Consider the following 19,329-nt stretch of genomic DNA (forward strand, 5'->3'; position numbering starts at 1 on the left):
TGTTCTCAGCCCCACCAAGAGAGGAAGGGGAAATCCCTTTCTTTCTAAGGAAGGGTCTTTGTGGGCAGTTGCTGACATACTAGTTGTGCACATATCTACCTTCTAGCAGGTTAGTCAGCAAACCAGGAGCAGTGTGGCTCCTTTGTCTGTTGGCTTGCAGGATGAACATTCAGCCCAAGAAAATGAACCAGGTTTACTTCATGCTTTTCTAGTAAAATCATGGGAACATGAGCAAAACTGCAGTGGTATTTTTGGTCTCATTTGTTAGTACTGTCTGGGATCCTTTAGTTCAACTTCTAAAGCTGTAAGCAGGTAAATCACTATGGGTAGAATATCTCTTCTTTCTTTCTTCTGAGGTGTGTTCCAGGCTGGAAATCTTTAGGGTAGGGCTCTGATTCATTGTCTGTAGAGCACCCAGAGCCTGTTGGGTGTTTAAAGGTTTGGCCTTTTATCTATAGAAGTACACTTGATATTATGTGGAGGAAATGAAGCCACAGTAAACTGACTTGAATAAATAGACTTAAAATAAGACTGGATCAGGAATCAAGGAGTTTAAGATCCTTCAAGTGTCCTTGTTATTGATGCTCCAGACAGGTGTCCTGTAGGTTTTGAGTTGCAGAGCAAAGAAGGACCCACAAGGAGCCTTGGGTTTTCTGAGCTGAAAACACCAACTTTGCCCTGTCATATACAAGATTTTCCTCGAAGACTTGTGTTCTCCCTGTCTAACAGCAGGGACTTGCATTGAGATGTCTGTCTCCTGCCTTGATCTGTTTTCAGCAAGCAGTTGTTTTGAAATCTGGCATATCTTTCTTGTATGGCAAACTGCCTGCTTGCTCTGAACAGCGAAATCGAGGGGAGGTCTGATTCTCACTGAAATAGCAGTGAATGCTTTTCTCTGAGACACTCTTATAATTTCATTCCAAAGCTTTTAAGCCCAGAAGGTTAACAATAGAACTGAAAAAAAGCATGAGGAGCAGAACTGAGCATCATGGGGATGAGCTTGTGTTTGTGAAGCACAGCAGAGTTGCAGCAAGCCTGAGCTGTTGATAAGAGAGATAAAAGCACTTTCAGTGTTTAGATTTGTACTTAAACCTGTAGCAGTTCAAAGGTTTTGAAGCAGCCCATTCCCTAGCATATCTTCTCATTTATGGCTGGCTGTGTCTCACATCAAGCTGCCCAGGGCATTAATCCATTAATTTAAGAGGATAAGCTCTTCTGTATCTCTCCTTCTGCAGGAAAGTGCCTGTATTGTCTTGTGCGTGAAGAGACTTTTCCTTTTAAAAAATGAGGGTGTAACTGTGCTTCCTGACTGCAGGGCAAGGTGCCACTCTGCAGTTCTAGACCAGGCCAGTGCCAGGAACAGCAGCAGAGCCAGCTGTGAGCCAGAGTTATTGCCTTGCCCTAATAAGGAGCCATGTTGTGCTTAAATCTTGGCATATGGTGCTCAGTGTCTGACCTGCTCTCACTTTAATCAACCCCTTTGTTCCAAACCTTTTCCTTTCTTCCTCCTTTCCCTTTATTCTGGCCATTGTCTTTCATCTGGTGTTAACAGTCTGCCTGGGAAAGAGTCGTAACTAATGAAGTGATGAGTGGTGCTTGTGTGCAGAAAAGCTGCTTCCTCTGCAGAGCCAAGCAGGTAGTGAAGGGTGTCCTGTCCCCTGTGCTTCACAAGTCCCTGTTGTCTTTCACTGGGGTGATTCCCTTTCTGGTGCAGCAGCCTTGAGAGAAATATGATGAAGCTTACGTTGGCAAAAGGCAAAAAGTCATAATGAACGAGGCATTGTCTTGCTAATGAAGAACACAATTGTATTCTCTTCTCTTGAGTATTTTGTGCTTCAAAGAGGTCTGCACCAGTGCTCCTGCAGTCTGGCAGTCTGCTTTGTTTTGGTTCTTGCTTCCTATGCTGTGTTCTCACATGTACTGCACAGGAAGTCTCTGCCTCTCCTCCTTCTGCCAATGTTTTGTTCCTTTATCCTAATCAAAATTCCAACAGCTGAATTTGCCTATGGACTTCCATGTGTACTTTAGCCAGTCCCTTGTTGACAACCTTTGCCCTTATGCCACAGACCTGGGGAATGCCAGGTGGTTCACCTGGTGCTTTCTGTAGAACACCACATGTTCTGTGTGGAACACCACACATTCAGCAGCCTGATGGGTTTTATCCCAGCCTGAGCAAATGACTTACACTGGAACGATTGCTTTGGGTCAGCATTAATGTGCCTTTCCCAGGGAAGCTCAGCTAATGTCTGGTTTGGCTTGTTCTTGGCATCCCTTGCTTTGAGCTTTTGCTGTTCCTTAGGCTTCCAGAGAGCAAGGCAAGGCAGCCTGTGCCCTCTGGGCTGGAAGTGCCTGTGAGTCATGGAAACACATGGGCCCAAGCATGAGCTGTGGGGCACAACAACTAAATCATGTGGCATCCAGGGACTGCCATCTCTCTGCTGATTTTGCTGGTTCTTGCTTATCTTCAGCTGCTGACCAGCTGGCTCACACAGTTCAGGATTTGTTTTGATGTTGGGGATGGTATTTATTTAAGTTGCAGGATGTCTTGGTTATCTTAGCAGCTGATAACATGATTGGACCCTGTTTAAATGGCATCTTCTCTCTGTCAGTGCCAAACATCTGAGGTTCCTGAACAGTCTGAAATAGCTGTGCTTCAGCCTGTGCACTGGAGTGTGACTTCTAAAGAACCTCAGGCCTTTTCCTCTCCCATCCTTGACAGAAAGGAGGGAGGGGAAGGAAAAGTCTTGTTACTTAGGAGTTATGTTCCAATGGCATACTTTGGACTAGTGGTAAAAACCTGCAGGGAAGCTGCTGAATTGAACATACATGAGCCTTCAGCATGCATGAGCCTTCCCTGTCACCTTCTAGCTGAAGCCTTGCTGCTGGTGTCCAGTAATCTTATTTTTAAACCAGATCTGATTCATGCTCTGTTTGCTCTGCCAGATGAGGTTCTTGGTTGTGAGTAAGTGTTGTGACTGTAGCTGGCAGGAGTGCTGCATGATTGCCTCACTTCAGGAAATGTTAAAATAACACTTTTTTTTCTTAGAAAGCTCATTTGCTCCCCTCCCACTTCTAATTCTCCTAATAGCTGCCCCCAGTTTGGCAGCTGTCTTACAGAGGGTTGTTTGTGTTGCTGAGTGAGAGCAGAGACAGTTCAGTGGATGCAGTGCTGGAGGAGAGGTACACAAAGTGAGCTAGTATCTCTAGCCAAGCTGGCTTAAACGTTTTAGAGGTTTCTCTGAAATCTGGAAGGAAAACTGCTAAACTGTGAGAAGAATCTTGCTCCTCCCCCTGGACTCTGAGACTGAAGCGGGGGATTTTTTTCCTCTTGGAGAAGAGAAGCTGCCCCAACCGAAGCTGCTCATTTGAGACAAACCATCCAGCAGGTTTATCTGCTCCCTGGCTACAGTAACTCGGTGGGGCCAAGAGTGCCAGTAGCTGCTGGAATGAGTGTCCCCCAGGGACGGACCCTGCAGGTTTTGTCTGCTGTGTTGGATTTGCAGTCAGGCCTCCAAGGTACTCAGCAAAGCTTCAGTGGGGTTGAAGAGAGTTATCTCCTCAAACCTGTATCAATGGCTGCTGTGTGCTCTGCCAGGCTATCCTTCCTTGCTGGTGGAAAGGCAGGACAAGCTGTTGGGATAAACAGATGAATGCTGTGCTCTGTAAATGTGGCATACAAGGCTGTGTGTGCTAATGTTTAACTTGTCTCTTGTTTTTCTTTCCATCCGTTAGGCAATACTGAGTGGTGCACATCTCGACAAAGTCTCCTAGCAACCTTTCCTGCAGGGCTGAATGACAGCAGAAGCTGCCAGGTGAACCCATGAGCCTGTAAGGAGGCGAAACCGGGACACACCATGGGTCAGAAGGTCACAGGTGGGATAAAGACTGTGGATATGAGGGACCCTGTGTACAGGCCGTTGAAACAGGAGCTCCAAGGACTCGACTACAGCAAACCCACACGGCTGGACTTGCTGCTGGACATGCCTCCCGTGTCCTACGAAGTGCAGTTGTTGCACTCGTGGAACAACGACGATCGCTCGCTGAACGTGTTCGTGAAGGAGGACGACAAACTCATATTTCACCGGCATCCGGTGGCCCAGAGCACAGACGCCATCAGGGGCAAGGTGGGGTACACCCGGGGGCTGCACGTGTGGCAGATCACCTGGGCCATGCGGCAGCGGGGCACCCACGCCGTGGTCGGGGTGGCCACGGCAGATGCCCCCCTGCACTCGGTGGGGTACACGACCCTGGTGGGGAACAACCACGAGTCGTGGGGCTGGGACCTCGGCCGCAACAGACTCTACCACGACGGCAAGAACCAGCCCAGCAAAACCTACCCTGCCTTCCTGGAACCAGATGAGACTTTCATTGTGCCCGACTCCTTCCTGGTGGTCCTGGACATGGATGATGGGACACTGAGCTTCATTGTCGACGGGCAGTACATGGGGGTTGCGTTCCGAGGACTCAAAGGGAAGAAGCTGTACCCGGTGGTGAGCGCGGTGTGGGGACACTGTGAGATACGGATGTGCTACTTGAATGGACTCGACCGTGAGTATAACTCCTGTGTTTGTTCTCTGCTGCTGCTTCAGTGCAGGCTTACTGGGACAGCCTGGGGAGGGCCTTCATCCTTCAGCTCCTGTCAGCAGGAGCGTTGCTGAATATAGCTCTGAATCCTTAATGGCTCACACAAAAAGTTTGGCTGTGCACAGGTACCCAGGCACTGCAGGGTTTGGGTGGGAGAGTGTGGTAGGGGAAGGTGATGCCAGTTGTCTGACTAGAGATGGCAAACCTTTCTATGTTTCTACCAAAGCATCAGCAAATGTTCTTCTGACAGTTGCATTATTTGCAATGTAATCCTGGTGTCTCTTTACAGAAAATGGTCTGAGACAGTCCCCTTCCTTAAATGGGTAATGGAGGGACTTTTAAAATCCCTTGCAGGCAAGAATGGGAAAATCTGTCCCTAGCTGAGAAAATGGGAATGTCTCATCTTTCGAAAAAGTAGCTCACTTCTCTGCTGCTTTCAGAGCAGGGTGTGCTCATTTGTAGCAAGGGGCTGGATATTGTAATCAGCCCAGCTTGCATGCCAGGCCTTTTACTAACAGGCACATCAATCTCTAGCTAAGCTTAGTAATAAATTTGGCTGTCCAAATGTGCTAAAGTCTGTTATCTCTCATAGTCAGAAGTTCCCATGGGGCCAGACTGTGACTCAGTCCTCTGGGTAGGGTGGAGAAGAGAGGTGAAGGAAGTGGATTAAAATCTGGATTTATGTTGTTAGTGAAATAAATTTGGCAGAATTGATATGAAGAATAGTTTTTCCCCTACGTTCCAGAACAGTGTCTGCCCAAAGGCTGTAGCATTCTGGGCTTCTTTATTTGTGCTTAAGAGGTGTCCTAATGCTGGGCCAGCAGTGGCAAACCCTGGCACTCCTGGCATGAGGTACAACAGAGCTGCCACCAGGCACCAGAAAAACTGAGCTGTCAGAATAACCAGGAAAGCTCTGCAAAGGGATAGCAGCAAAATCCACAAGTGCTTTGAGAAATAAATTTCATCTCAGCAAGACCAAATAGAGAGCTCTTGGCAGAGCATTTTCTTACCCAAAGAAAGAAGCCCAGACCCTTCTGCCCCAACAGTTTACAGAATGGCAGCAGCTCCAGGAACCAGGTTTTGCTGAAGGATCAAAGGCAAAACCTGCAGCTCCCCTCAAAGCCAGCAAGTCTGTGGAATTGCTGGAGCAGAGCTGCACTTAGCAAGGAAATGGCCACCTCCAGGATTGGATTTGGTTGTAATGTGCTCTCGGCATAGGAGTGAATTGTGGGCACAGGGCCAGGAATGACGGGATGCTATTTTGGCACAGATAGAAAGAAGGTGTCTGGCTCTAACCACTTCTGAGCATTCAATAGCAACACTGTCCAGTGATTGTAGTGCCTGTGAATGGAAGGAGGTCGGATATGTGTGTGCTTTCTCTTTTGGTCTCCTGTCAGACTGGGTTATCAGCGCAAACTAGAGGAGGATAAAGTTCTTGTTTTTAATCTCTGTTGAAGATCCTCTCCTTTTAAGGTGTTAAACTGCAATGTATTTGTTATGTTAATGTCTATAGGCTTTGAAGGTCAGGCCCCTTGTCCCTTGGGATGCTGGCTAGACAATGCCTCTGTCCCAGCTATCTCCACACAGAGCGGGAGGAATTGGGACAGGCTTTGAATGCAGTGTGTTTGTACCCCAGTGGTTTAAGAATAAGCTACATTGGGAAGTGCCAAAGGAGTGCTGCCAGGAATAGGCCTCCCTGGCAGTGTCACAGCCAGAGCAGAGAGGTGCAGTCTGGCTGCAGGGACCTGTCCCTGTGGAAGAGGCAGCACGGATCCTGAACTGGGTCATGAGCAGACAGGAGCAGGGCTTGCAGCCAGGCCTTCCCTGTGACACAGAACACGTGTGGTGAATGTGGGGCTTGGGAAGCAGCAGCACTGCCCTGACACATCCGTGTGCTCCCCACCCAGCTGCCAGTGCAGGAGAGGTGTGCATACAGAGGCATGATTCCTCAGGAATAACTAACACAGAACTGCTTGGAAAAAAAAACACATTTCACTGCAGCTTCCCCTGGAAGGAGGTAATAGCTTGTGATCCACAGCAGGGAAGGAGAAGAGGGGAAATAGAGCGTTGATTCAGCTCTGACTGTGAACATGAGGAGGAGACAGACCAATTCAAGCCTGTGTTTCCTGACTTTGTTACCAAGTCTCTCCACAGTTAACAAACTCTCCTTCTCACAGACTTTTTTGCCAAAAGTTGGGTAAAAGTTACTTTTCCCCCTTCTCGTTGGAAGTGTTTTCTGCTTGGAGTAGTGTGGCTGTTAATTTTTTCCAAAGTAAAATCAGGAGTGACCTGATCAGAGGCTACTGACAACACCTTTCTGTTTGAGATTTTCAGTGTTACCTTTGAACCTAGAAGGAAGGTACTTGTAACCAGCTTATTGATGGAATGAATTCTGGTAAAAAAAAAAATTCAGTAACATGATCGTGCTTAGAGAAAGTAAGCTTTCTCTGTCTCTCATCTGTTTCAAAAGCTGTATGAACAGTGAGATTAGTTTTGCATGTAGTAGTAGAAACTGGAGCTGTTGGTATCTGTCAAAGCTCCTGAAAACTGCAGCTTCTTAGCCAAGCTCATTCCATGTCTGTGGGTGCTTTTAGGTCTGTGTTCAGCCCAAGAGATCTGTAAAGGAAGCTTTCTAAGGGTGCAGGCAGAGCCCCCAGGCTGTTAGAAGGGCATGCAGTTCTCTGCCTTGGGATGTCTTTTGTGTTTTCTCTTGGGGGGAGGAGAAACCCCTTAGGCTTGAGCAGCCCGTTGTGTAAAGGTGAGCTTTGACAGACTCTGCAGCAGGAGCTGAGTAACTAATGTGTATCTTCGCCTCTGTGCAGCTGTGATGTGTTTGTTAACTCTGGCTTTGACCTTAGTCCCCTCTAAGTTGTGAATGAGTCCTCAACAGCAAAGGGCCCCATATGCCATTCCTGAAAAACTAGTATTATCTTGTTCGGTGTTTTAAGTACAGGATGCAAAAAAAGATAGCCAAAGGCTTTTATCCTTCCCAGGTTTGTTACAGAGGAGGGAATCCTCCAGTGGAAAATGTCACAATACAAGTGGTGACATGAAGCTTTGACAGATGGCTTTGTTTTTCATGGGAACTATGTAATATAAATGCAGGGGGTTGACAGCTGTTATCCTATATATGAGACAAATTGTGGCACTTTCTGGGTACCCAGACCACGTGATGCTCTCAGACTTCTGCAGTCTTTTCCTTCAGTGACTCTTACAAAAGTTTTTGGATACTGCAGTAAAAGGCACAAGCTGGAAGATATGTTCTGTCTTGAATGGTATTGCAGAGGGGTAACTTCCATTTGAGGATTCTGGTATTTTTTTTGTTCACACGTGTATGGCTTAAATAATGTACACAAACATCGTGCTCTGCTGTTGTATTTGAATTGAAGATGTTGAAGGGTTTAGGTCCTGCAGACGTGCCAGGCGTTCACCCTTCTTGCTCAGTCTCTTCTGGGGGATTTTTAGAACTAGCAAAATGAACGTGTGTCTTGTGTGCTGAGGTGTTAATGTCTCGCCTTCTCTTTTGCCAGCTGAACCACTGCCTTTGATGGACTTGTGTCGGCGAGCTGTGAGGCTGGCTCTGGGCAAGGAGAGACTGACTGAGATCCCCACACTGCCCCTGCCAGCCTCCCTCAAGAGTTACCTGCTCTACCAATGACCTTCGTGTCCGAGGACAGAGAGCTGGAACCAAGGCAACACTCAGAGCTGACCCACTGAGCAACGGGCTCTCCACCCTCGTGTCGTCGCTACTGTTGGGACTCCTTGGCCAAAGTATTCCTGCCACTGCTTAAGCCTCCATGTGCCCTTATTGGCAAGCTCCCAAGTAATCCTTGTTTCACAACTGAGTGTTTTGTTCTCTGGAAGTCACTTCCCCAGCACACTTACAAGAAGGGACACTCACAGAAGCTCTGTGCTTCCCTGCTTCTCCTGAGAAAAGCTGTGCTTTGTCCTTTGGGCACAAGGGCCTAGGAGTGAATGATTTGTCTGTACCAGCTAAAGGGAAGAACATAATTTGGGGAAAGGGAAGGCATTAGGAAAGGTTAAGACTGGGTCCTAAGAATGGAAAGGCATGAGATGTCCAGCAGAGTTGGAAAGAGTCTGGAATACCAAGAGGAATTAATTGCTGAGTTTTTAAAAAAAAAATAAAAAAATAATAAAAAAAGTACAACCCCAAGCCCTGAAACACCAAAACTAAAACACTTCCACCAGGACACTTGTTATTTGGAGGAGGAGGTTGTGTTGCTGATGTCTGTATCTCTGCTGGAACTTCTCACCATGTTCTGGTGCTGTTTCACAGATCACGAATCCCATGTTCTTGTTTGTCACCGTTGCTTTCTCCTGCTCCATTCTCTGCTCTGCCTCTTAGAGGGTTTGACTCAGTTGACTGAGCAGTCAGGTGTCTTCACCTGCCTTCTTCCCGACGTGAAACTGCAGGATTGGGGGATACTTGCTGATGTGGGGACAGGGAAGGGACAAACTTCTGCAACAGGGTGCAGAAGATGGAGACCAGCTTTATGAGCTGAGAGTTGTTACATAGCTACAGGCCCTGTCACCTTGGGTCTGTTTTCTAATCTGTTCCGAGATAGGGCTTTAGAGGAACATATTGATGTGTTTCTCTGATGGCTCTACCAGGGAATTTTCTTCTTGGACAAGCTGCTTATATTCATCCAAACCACGCTTCCTTCTGTCGTAGACCATTGGCATAATCTCCACTTAACTATGCAGCAGGAATAGTTCTCCCTGTTTCTTGCTTGGGGGTGGGAAGTTGTCCCAGAGAAGGTGGTACCAGTGTGGGCTGCAGAAGTACTGTCAGCAGATGAGAAATCCAGGAGTTGATTGCTGCAGAATGTCACTTGTGAGACCTTGGCAGAGGCCAGCGGGGTGATCTTCAGGCACAGCAAGAAGAAACTAAACCTCTCCAGAGCTGGGGGGCAGGAGAGAACTGCAATAAACAGGACAAGCAATTCAGGCAAAATCAGCACATCCCAAATAGATTCTCACCTCAGTAGCCGAGTAAAGAGGATGACACTCCTTTACTAGCAGGAGCTGCTCTCTTGACCTCTCCACAGGTTACTATGCTGCCTTTCTGGGGTTATTTTGCACATTTCTTTGTCTTGAAAAAATGTTTGTGTGGTTGGTTTTTTTTGCTCTTGAGTTATTCCTTCAGTTCTGTGTAGGTACAAATGAGTTTAGTTGTTGAAAATGTTAATATATATATTTGTGGTGTATGTATAAGAACATGTTTTAAACAGCTGCTGTAGGGTACCTTTTTTAAAATAAACTACTTGCATAGTATATTTTTTAAAGCACAGAATTGGTGCCAAGACTGGGTGGGGTGTGATGTGCCCCTTTTTTATTCTAATATTATATGATTTTGTTTTTTCAGTGTAGGGGTTTGTACTAGTTTCTGTTGCAGGGTGGGACACAAGAAAATTCAGTGTGTGTGGAGCCCTACTTGGTTGCCTTCAACTTGAACCAGTGTCTTCCAGAACTCCAGGGAAGTAGCTGTGTTCTCCCTACTTCTAATGCTCTTTGTGCTCCCACTTTTCCCTCTCTTCTCACTTCACCAGGACATTACTTTGTACAGTTTTAAATTCTGACTATTTTATGACTGTAGATAATACTCAGTAACCTAATAAACTTTATTAAATATTACTTGGTGATGGTTTTTATTTGCATGAAATGATCAGATTTCTTTATGCTTGGTTTCTACATGAACAGTGAGCTTATTCCCAGGAATCCTGCCCAGGCAGGCAAAGCAAGGGCTGTTGTGGCTTTATCTCTGCTGGGAAGAATAACAATTTAAAGCTGGCATCTAAAAGGTGTGTACAGATGGAGGGCAAGGTGCATTGGTAGAGGATGGTAAGGTGTGGTAGCCTGAGATTTTTGGGCAGTTGCCACTATTGCCTAAAAAATGGAGTTTATTAAAGTCTGTGATGAGACAGCAGCCTTGGTTTCCTGCTTTAACTTAGTTTACAGCTGATTTATTACACCATACTCCTTTTTCTATTCAATATAAAATAGATTCAAGAGTTTCCCTCCTACATTACAGCAAATGACTTTTCTTCTTTCAGAAAAGAAGTTTATAAGTAAATCTCTGACTTATTATTTTATGTTGATACCTGACATTTTTCTTAGGGAGGTGGTGGATAGAAGACAACAAAATAAAATGGTGAGGGCTAGAGGGATCCCTGGCCAGAAGAACAGCACAGGTAATTACAGAAGGTGCTGTGGAAGGTTAAGCTAAGTGTTGGGAGTCATTCCTGTGTGCTTGAAAAATGGCTGATTGATTTCAGTGTGTTCTGGGAAACTTCCTCAGGTCATGAACTTGATTTAGCTCGTGTTACTTGGTATTGGTTTTCAGTCACTCCCTACCCACTGCTATAAGTTGCTCTGTTTTCATGTATTTTTGGGATCTGTTTGCATAAGAGACTTCACTCCTGGGCCATGAGGAGAGATGGATTATTTTGTTTGTGGAATACAACCTGTTTGCTTGCTGGTTGTGCCTTCAGTCTCTTCCACCTCCAGCCTGTGCAATGCAGAGATGCTCTCAAATTGTGTCAGCAGGGAGGTTAAGCTGCCCCAAAGTAACTGAAAGTGTGATGACATGGTAGTTTTCTCAATGATGATGAAAGGTCCCCCTCCTGTTCACACACTTTTCTGTCTTCCCTGTAGCTACCAACTTCTGTGTGGATACCAAACCATTTAATCAGTTCACACACACACCCTGCAACTGGTGAGGTTCACCTGAAGCTTATGAACTGCCCAATAATGGTGCTGTAGGGGGAGAGCTTAAAAAAAGGCAGGTAGTTTCTTTCCTCTTGTCTCCAGTCAGGGCAAGATTTTTTTTTAAATTTTGGATGTCTTGCATGTGGGACAACCACATGATTAAGCTAACTGTTTGTAGATCCAAAGCCTAAATATCCAGTGTATTTGATAATCACCACTTCTGGTTGCTGCAGGTAGTGGAGGACTTCAGTGAAACACTTATTTTCTGCTTGTTTCTGACCAAGGCCGGCTTCCCCTTTACCTTGCAGTGGAAGGCTGCCTTTGTGTCACTGGGAATGTGGCAGGAGGGGTTCTGGGACAGCAACAGGCTGGGAGGGTGCAGAAGGTGGGGCGGGTGCAGAAAACTGAGAAATTAGTTCATGCTCAGCTCCAGACACCCAAACAGGCTTGTGTTCCAGCTGCATGGAATATTTGAAACAAATGACCTGCTCAGGGCTGGGAGTCTGCAGTGTTTATGTACAGTGCCATGGCAACAGTGGAGGAAGTCATGAGATGGGGATTGGACCTGATGGAATCAACAAATGATATCACAGATTAGCAAGTCCTAATAAATCAGTGGCTCTCTGCTCCCCTGCTATTAGTGCCTGTATCCAAGCACTGGCACTGTGGCAGGAAGATCTCTGCCTCTTTGAGTAGCAGTAAAAACTGCAAGCCCCTGCTTGTATCAGGACTGCCTTGAAAACCAGCCCTGTTCCACTGGCCAGCATCTCGTCCTCCTGCTGCTGCTGAGTCATCACGTTTACGCACATGGAACCATTCCTACATTTTATAGGAGGCTTCTGGCCTTGACACTTTGCCTGCTCTTGCCTTGCCTGTGCTATAGCAGTGCTGTGATGATTCTGCAGAGAACCCTGGTGTTCTAGACAAGCAGGGGAGTAGCTTTTGTTTCTTCCTGGAAGTCGAGGCGTTGGTGACAGTGATTTGAGTCTGGAAAAGTGTGCAAGAGGGGAAGTGTTCAGTAGAGGAGTCGATAAGGAAGCAGGTCCTTGCTCCTTTCACAAAGGTTACACTCCTGCCCACATCTGTGCCAGCCAATATTCCTACTGTGGATCTTCACCAAAGCTATGACAATGTCAGGACAGAAAAGCTTGGCGGGGGGGGAAGGATGGTTGCCAATTCTCTCCTTTATCTGCAGAAGTGAGAAATTATTTCTGAGCTCAGCCAAGTTCCCTGTTGGAGCCCAGCTGCCAGTGTGTACCTGTCAAGTCCTTTGCCAGAACCAAGGCAGTTTTCCCTTTCCCTGTGCCTGAGATGTGTGAACTCAAAAGGATGTGCGTCATGCTTTTAAGAACTTATCTTGGCAGTCACACCTTTTCTCCTGCATAAGGTAAGACAATTATGAAAAACATTTCCTAGCACACTGCCCCTCTTCTCTCCACGTGCTTCCTAGGCAGAGTTAATGCTGTTGATCTTATGCCAAAGACTAAGTTGTGTTTGACTGGAAAAGGAAATACATAGTGATTTATTTAGTATAAGTTTATTAAAATTAAAAACCTAACCCAAAGCACAGCCTTTCTTGGCTTACAAAACAGTGCTGAGGGGGAACAAAACTCATTCAGGGCTTGCACAAAACACACTGGAGCACTGATCCTGCCTTTGCACATGTTTTGATTCGAAACTATTGCAGGCTTGTCTGCCCTTCAGACAGAAAACTATTTGAAGCAGCTGCCAGATGTTTTGTCTGCCCTGTGTGTTATAGTTTGCTTACTGCTGAGCAATGCTCTTCCCATCGGGTGCTCGAGCTGCCCTTGGGAATCTTGCTCCTGTGGCACCTCCGTGCTGGTTTCCCACCCCTTTGCCCTGGTCACGTTCACACAGGGCAGATACAAGTCTGAGTGTTTTACTGCAAGGCTCGGTGTCTGCTGTGCAATCTGCTGGCCTCGTCTGGGACCTTTGCTGGGGCTAGCACAGACCAGCCACATTCCTCTGCTCACATGTTGCCACAGTGTATAAAAGTTAAGGTGATTTACAGTCCCTTATAAAAGCACTCAGGGCCTGAATTTAGGCCTTGCTGAACAGCCTTACCCTGAACACCCACAGTTCAGGGCCTGGGCAGCCTCGTTGACTGGCTGTAACTCAGAGCTGAGTTATAAATCTTTTTCCTCCCTATAAGATGGGTGATAAATTCTGAAATACAGTGAAGTGGAGCAAAGACCTTTGTGTTTTTCCAGAACTGTGACCAATTTAACTCAATCAGAAGATGTACCTGCTCAACAGAGATACCTTGAGAATTCCTGTGTGTTTTCCCGGCCATTTCACGTTGTTTGTGTAAAATACACGTTATTTGTTTAAAATACAAATTCTTTGTGTAAAATTTCTCAGCTGGGAGCAGTCCCCTGGGCCATCACGTTTAGGAGCACACGTCCTTGGCTTTCTGTGCTTCTGCACCACTTGTAGTCCTGCAAAACCGCATCTATACATCTTAGGGCAGAGTCCCCGTTAAAAGGGGTTTAACCTGCAATTTTTCACTTTGCTCAGACTTCTGTCTTTTAGCAATCAGAGGGCTCGTGCCCACGCTTTTTGGGCACACATTGCATTTGCCTCTGACTGTTCTGCAGTCAACAGCTTATGGCCCAGGGTCTGCAATGGTGTTGGGTGGGATGAAGGCCAAGAAATAGGTGCCTCTTCTGGATATCCTTCTCCATAGCACCTTGTTTGTCCTGAGGAGCCCTATAAATGCCTGTTCTTACCAGACTCTGTCATTGTTCCCTCTCACAACCTCTTGTTAAGCCATTAACTATTATTTAGGAGCGCCTAACAAAATTTTACTGTCTAAACCCTGCATAAGCAAACAGGCTCTCCGACTGATTATTATAAAGGGTACATGGGCAGGCAAGAAACACCTGCCTAAGCTGGAGTCTCATAGGACACAGGTGTTGATATTTTTTTTTCCTTTTATTAAAACATACTGAGGGTTTCCCACAATGGAAATGGGCCTGAACTCTTTGTTCTCTCACTTTTCCCAAAACAGGACCTTTGGGAGTGCAGAACTTTCTCGTAGGCTGCAGGTAAAATGCCATCCACTGAACCAGTAACCTAATTTCCTGCAACAGGCTGGATGTTTTCTTTGGAAGAGGACCACCTAATATTGATAAGGTCTGTTCCCACTTAATCTGAGGTCCAACAGAGAGACTTGAGAAGTAACAGCTGTTACTCCTAAATATGATCTGTATTTTTCAAACTGTCTAGACACCTGGGTGGGTTGCACACATTACCAGCAAAGCTAGTTAATCATGTCAAACGTTTTCTTTCTCTAAAGGTTTGTTTTGTTTAATGAGCTATATGGAAACCCAGGGGAAGACAGTGAATCAAGCAGACAAGTGAGGAAATTTGATCACTGACACTTGGACATTTTTCATTATGAGCTGGTATGGACAATGCATGGATTTAAGGATTTCAGAAGTTATTGGCTGTGGTGTTTGATAACACCACTGACACAGTAAACCCTTAAAACAGTGAGCTGGGTGGATGTTTCCCATGTGCTCTCTGTGAAATGCTGTTAAATGAAAACTGACTGAAACTGCTGCACAATAGGAAGCTACAACAATGAAAATTACATTTACAGAATGCCAGAAATTTAAGTTTAAAATTGATTTGTAAAGGAAAGCCTAGAAGAAGGAGCACTCCGAGTCCTTATGATGCATCCTACTTGGATAAATACAAATGTTTTCAATTAATGTTCTCACAGATGCCAGCTACCTATTCCAAAGTACAGCGCTGTGTGATAAGATCCTTTTTATTAGGAAGGAAAGAAGGTGATTCTTCATATGCAGTCTGACATTTTTATTTGCATTTTAAAAAATAGTCAGAAAAATGCAAATAAACCTGAAGTTTAAAGGGATGAGAGACATTTCTGGACAGGAACCTACCCTGAGAAGCTGCATCCTGGAGTTCAGACACCCTTGAGGTGGATGTGCAGATCCACAGGCATGTGGATCCTGGAGGATACCTAACATTTACAGCAGAGACTTGTGGCACACGTGTTTTCTTGTGTTTGTGTTTGCTAACTACATTTTGAACTTCATAATCAAGATGAACCATGGCCTTCAATAGAATAAACCTGTTTTCCTCCTTCAGGTTGCCTGGCACTGGCACTACTCACAAGAACTTTTCAGTAAGCACAAGGCGTGTGTCTTTCTCTACAAACAGCAAATGCAAATAAAATAATATTATGGTCAAACAGGTGGAATGTTTGCAACCTAAACAAGCATAAGAATCCCAAGACAGGCTATGATGCATTTCCCGATAAGTTTAACCTGGAGTTTAGAAGAATTGAGCACCAGCATTAAATACTCTCTCCCCAGATGGGTGTTAAATAGTGTTTTCAGGAAGGTATAAACACTGAAAGAACAGACCCAGCTTTGGAAGAAGCCAGGGTGCAAAAAGACTGTTGGTCAGGAAAAGCCTTCGACACGTGAATCTTTTACCAGATGCATTTGGCAAAGGTTCAGAATCATAATTGGGAAGACAAAGAGGGGGAAGAGATTCAGCCTGGGGGCTGGTTGAGCGTCCTGGTCGTGGACTGAGCTCTTTGGCTGTTTGATAAAGCTCTGTAGGTACAAGTTGGCAACTGAGGCTGAACCTGCAATCTGGCTGCCTCTCCAAAATGACAGGCTGGGTCCCTGAGCAACACTTAGGGTGATTTTCTTTGGTTGTTTTCCCAGTGGTCAGCGGCTCCAAATGGTGCTGGAAATAGTGTGAGAGAAGCAGCTTGCTGCAGACTGCGCTCAGTTCCGAAATTCTCTCAGATGCCTTTCTTGCCAAATTCTCTTGGAAAGAGATTGTGTAATCAAGCGGGGTTGCATGTAAAAACACACTTGTGTACGTCCAGGCGTGCAGGGTATTGCCAAAGTGGACAGACTGTCCTGCCTGTGCCTGCCAGAAAAGTTGTGTTTTGTCCAGCGGAAAGGAAAACATCCTTTTCTCTTTGCGCTTTGGAATTTGTCTTTTCAGACTCTGATCTCATCAGCAGAGGCTTCATACTATGACAAGTTTGGCCATCTTGGGTCAGGACCACAGTCCAGTAAATTGAGGCTTGCACCAGTAGCCAAAACTCAGCTGTTCTCCACAGAAAGTGGCCTTCTTGGTAACATGGCAGATGCTTCAAAGATTGCAGAGAACATCCGGGAAATAAAGGAAGCTGATCACTGATTTTTAATATACAGTCTTTTGTGCTAGTTGTTCTTTGAACTAGAGCAGACAGCATCTGCCTCCAAACTGAGGACACAAGGAGGAGTATTTCATACCTAACATGTTTAATAGGTTGGAACACAGGCAGGTTGCACCATGCTGTGTGTGAACTCTGTATCACAGAAATTAGGCATATGCTCTAGGTGTGCTACCAACAGGCATCTTTCTTTCCAGGCTGTCCTATATAGCTGGAAAGGTTGATTTTTGAAGAACCCAGCAGCTGAATAGAGTGACATTTTTCCTATATGTTGCTTTAAACCCTAGTCCTAATCAGCATTTGCCTTTTATTTCCCTCTTTACTGCCTGCACTGGATTAAAATGGCAGATTTCCTTGGATTGTATGTTAAAATGAGACTGCCAACTGTAATTGGTAATTTCACTTAATATGGCCCGTGCTCTGCATTCACATTTGGGGGCTGTAGATTGTCAGATGTCAGTGTCAACACGACATTTTGCTTCATCTATGATATTCAGAGTCTCTCTGCATGAAAATATAGCAGCTCCGGTTCCAAGGACATCCTTGGAAGGAGAAGAGCTGCCCCTCTCCAGTCCCACTTTTCAGTCAGGTGACCAGTTTGTTTGGAAACTTCTTTGCTGTGGGTGGTGGATGGGGGTATGTTTAAAGCAACCAGACAAAGGTGGGAGGAGAGGAAGCAAAAGGAAACACTCTCCCGAAGCCAAATTGTTTTGAGGGGCTGCTGGGAGGAGGAAGTTGTTTAGTTTTGTTTTCTGAAAAAACATCCTTACAGCCAAGACAAACAAAGGTGCTGCTCTAGGTCTTGTTACCTTTGGTCTCCTTGGGCCCCATGTCAATTCCCAGATTATTTTTACGAACTGTTTAATCCAGGGCTTTTATTTCCCCTGTAAATAAATGGTATTTCAGATTCCAGGACAGCTTCAGATGCTAATACCAGCTGTCTAGACAAAGAGTGTCCCACGAACATGATCGTAAATAAAAATAGTCTTGGGGCTTTGGTTTGGGTGTTTGTTTTTTTTATCTTCCTTCTCTTGTTCAACTTGCAGAGGGAGACTGGCAGGAGAGGCTGGCTGTGTGAATGCAGGCACTGCACAGTTCTCACCTCCTTTGCCATCTCTTGCAGGGGATTGAGCTGGCTGGGGCCGTGCCAGGGGATGCTTGGTGTCTCAGAAATGTAAATATTTCTAGATAAGGAGCGAGGGGATGGAGCTCACAATTACGTAGTGCATCTCCTAGGTTTCACAAGAGCAACACTGCAAATGTTTTTATGCCTCCCGTGGCTTTCACCATATGGATCTTCAGCTGGATTTTCCTGCAGGAAGGAGAACTTTCTTGCAGCTTCTGTTCTTTCTCACAGCTGTGCAAGAACTGTTGTGCAGCATTACCCTGGACTGTTCTCCCTTTGTAGAGATGCTCTCTCTGACATCAAGACTTGTCCTGTTAAATTTCATTTTCTGATTTTATTAAAGAAAGCATTAATACTCAACTAAAGCATGTACTGGTCTTTTCCTAATAGCAGAGCTGATGCCAAAATGCTGAAGAAACAGTTCATTTATTCCTGCAACACTGCTGTTAATCCCATTTTTTCACATGCTCCTAGGATGCCATGTCACAGATGGATGGGGATATACATCTTCCTGGCCCACTTTTAGGTGCTTGACCTACCTTTTTATTGCCAAAATCCATAGGCAAGGAAAAGAGGAGTGAAAGGAGAGGTCTTTAAAACTGGTGATGCACCAGCAGAATGGCCTGATGGCCTGTCCTGCACTTGCTGCCTGTCAGGGCCCCAGGCAGGGACCTGATTAGATCTCCCCAAAAGGCCTCTTAAAGAAGGAATAGTCGAGCAGAAACCATTTTAAAGGAACATTTATCATTGTCCTTACACCCAGTGATGACTCATATGGCCTTTGCTAAACTGTGTAGAAGGAATGGAATTTATTGCTTGACTCTGGAAGACAGGGCTGGGATCCAGAGGGGCATCCGCTCGGAAACTGCTGTGCTCTGAGGCAGACAAGATACTTGTGCGTGGAACACATTCCCTTCCGATTCCAAAGAGCACTTTTATGAAAAGCAGATGAGCAAGGCTGCAGGGAAGGGCCAGCACACCCACACCGACAGGGGATGAATGGCATACAACAGTGCTTGGAGATCAGAACAACAAGGGCTTGCCTTACAATTTTAATACAGTTGTAATTAGGAACGGATTTGTGCTAAATCCTGTTGATGCCAGTGGCAAAGCTTGATTTCGTGCTTGCCTTCCTTTAGCCTCAACTCAGGAACTTTCTAAATTCAGGTTTTAGCACCTGCTCCAATTTAAACACTCACAGAACTGACCTCTGTAAAGAACACTTGACTTGACTTTGCCTGTTGTTACCCCCAGTTCAAAGCTGGTGTCCCTGAAGGGAGACTATTACAGGGAAAAAAGCACGAAAATCACAGAGCTTAGAAAGTTCTCAGTGGGTTACTTTTCTCCTGACAAATAAAGGGGCAGACACACACTACAGAGAAATAAAGGTTAACATTTTCATGATCCCTTTCAAACACTGGAAGATTCGTGCTCACACAATCATACTGAATGTGGATATTATTTTAAAAGAAGGGAAATTATACAGTTTGATGGATCCTGACCGAAAAAAGAAATTCAAGACTTTCTTTTGGTGGGAAATGTCAACATTTCAACATTTTTCCAATACTGTCATTCTTAAGAAATCCCCAAATTCCTGCTCCCAACCAGCCTTTCTGGCCAGCAGCATTAGACACAACGCCAAAACCCAGCAGAAAGGGTGTCT

The 19,329-nt window shown here is 45.5% G+C and overlaps 1 protein-coding gene and 1 long non-coding RNA gene across 2 annotated transcripts; both read left to right on the plus strand.

Annotated features, from left to right (window-relative positions):
- Positions 1–3,543: 3,543 nt before the first annotated feature.
- Positions 3,544–10,242, plus strand: SPSB1 (splA/ryanodine receptor domain and SOCS box containing 1). The gene is made up of 2 exons (XM_027658023.1): positions 3,544–4,548; positions 8,115–10,242. The coding sequence occupies exons 1-2, from the start codon at positions 3,855–3,857 to the stop codon at positions 8,240–8,242; spliced, it is 822 nt and encodes a 273-aa protein (XP_027513824.1). The 5' UTR covers positions 3,544–3,854; the 3' UTR covers positions 8,243–10,242.
- A 2,276-nt stretch (positions 10,243–12,518) lies between these two features.
- LOC113954095 lies at positions 12,519–16,293 on the plus strand. The gene is made up of 3 exons (XR_003530102.1): positions 12,519–12,700; positions 14,345–14,469; positions 15,451–16,293. It is a non-coding gene; the product is annotated as an uncharacterized LOC113954095 (long non-coding RNA).
- The last annotated feature ends 3,036 nt before the right edge of the window (positions 16,294–19,329 follow it).

The sequence above is a fragment of the Corapipo altera genome, unplaced genomic scaffold, assembly GCF_003945725.1.
Source record: "Corapipo altera isolate COAL_440 unplaced genomic scaffold, ASM394572v1 301, whole genome shotgun sequence".
Taxonomy (NCBI): domain Eukaryota; kingdom Metazoa; phylum Chordata; class Aves; order Passeriformes; family Pipridae; genus Corapipo; species Corapipo altera.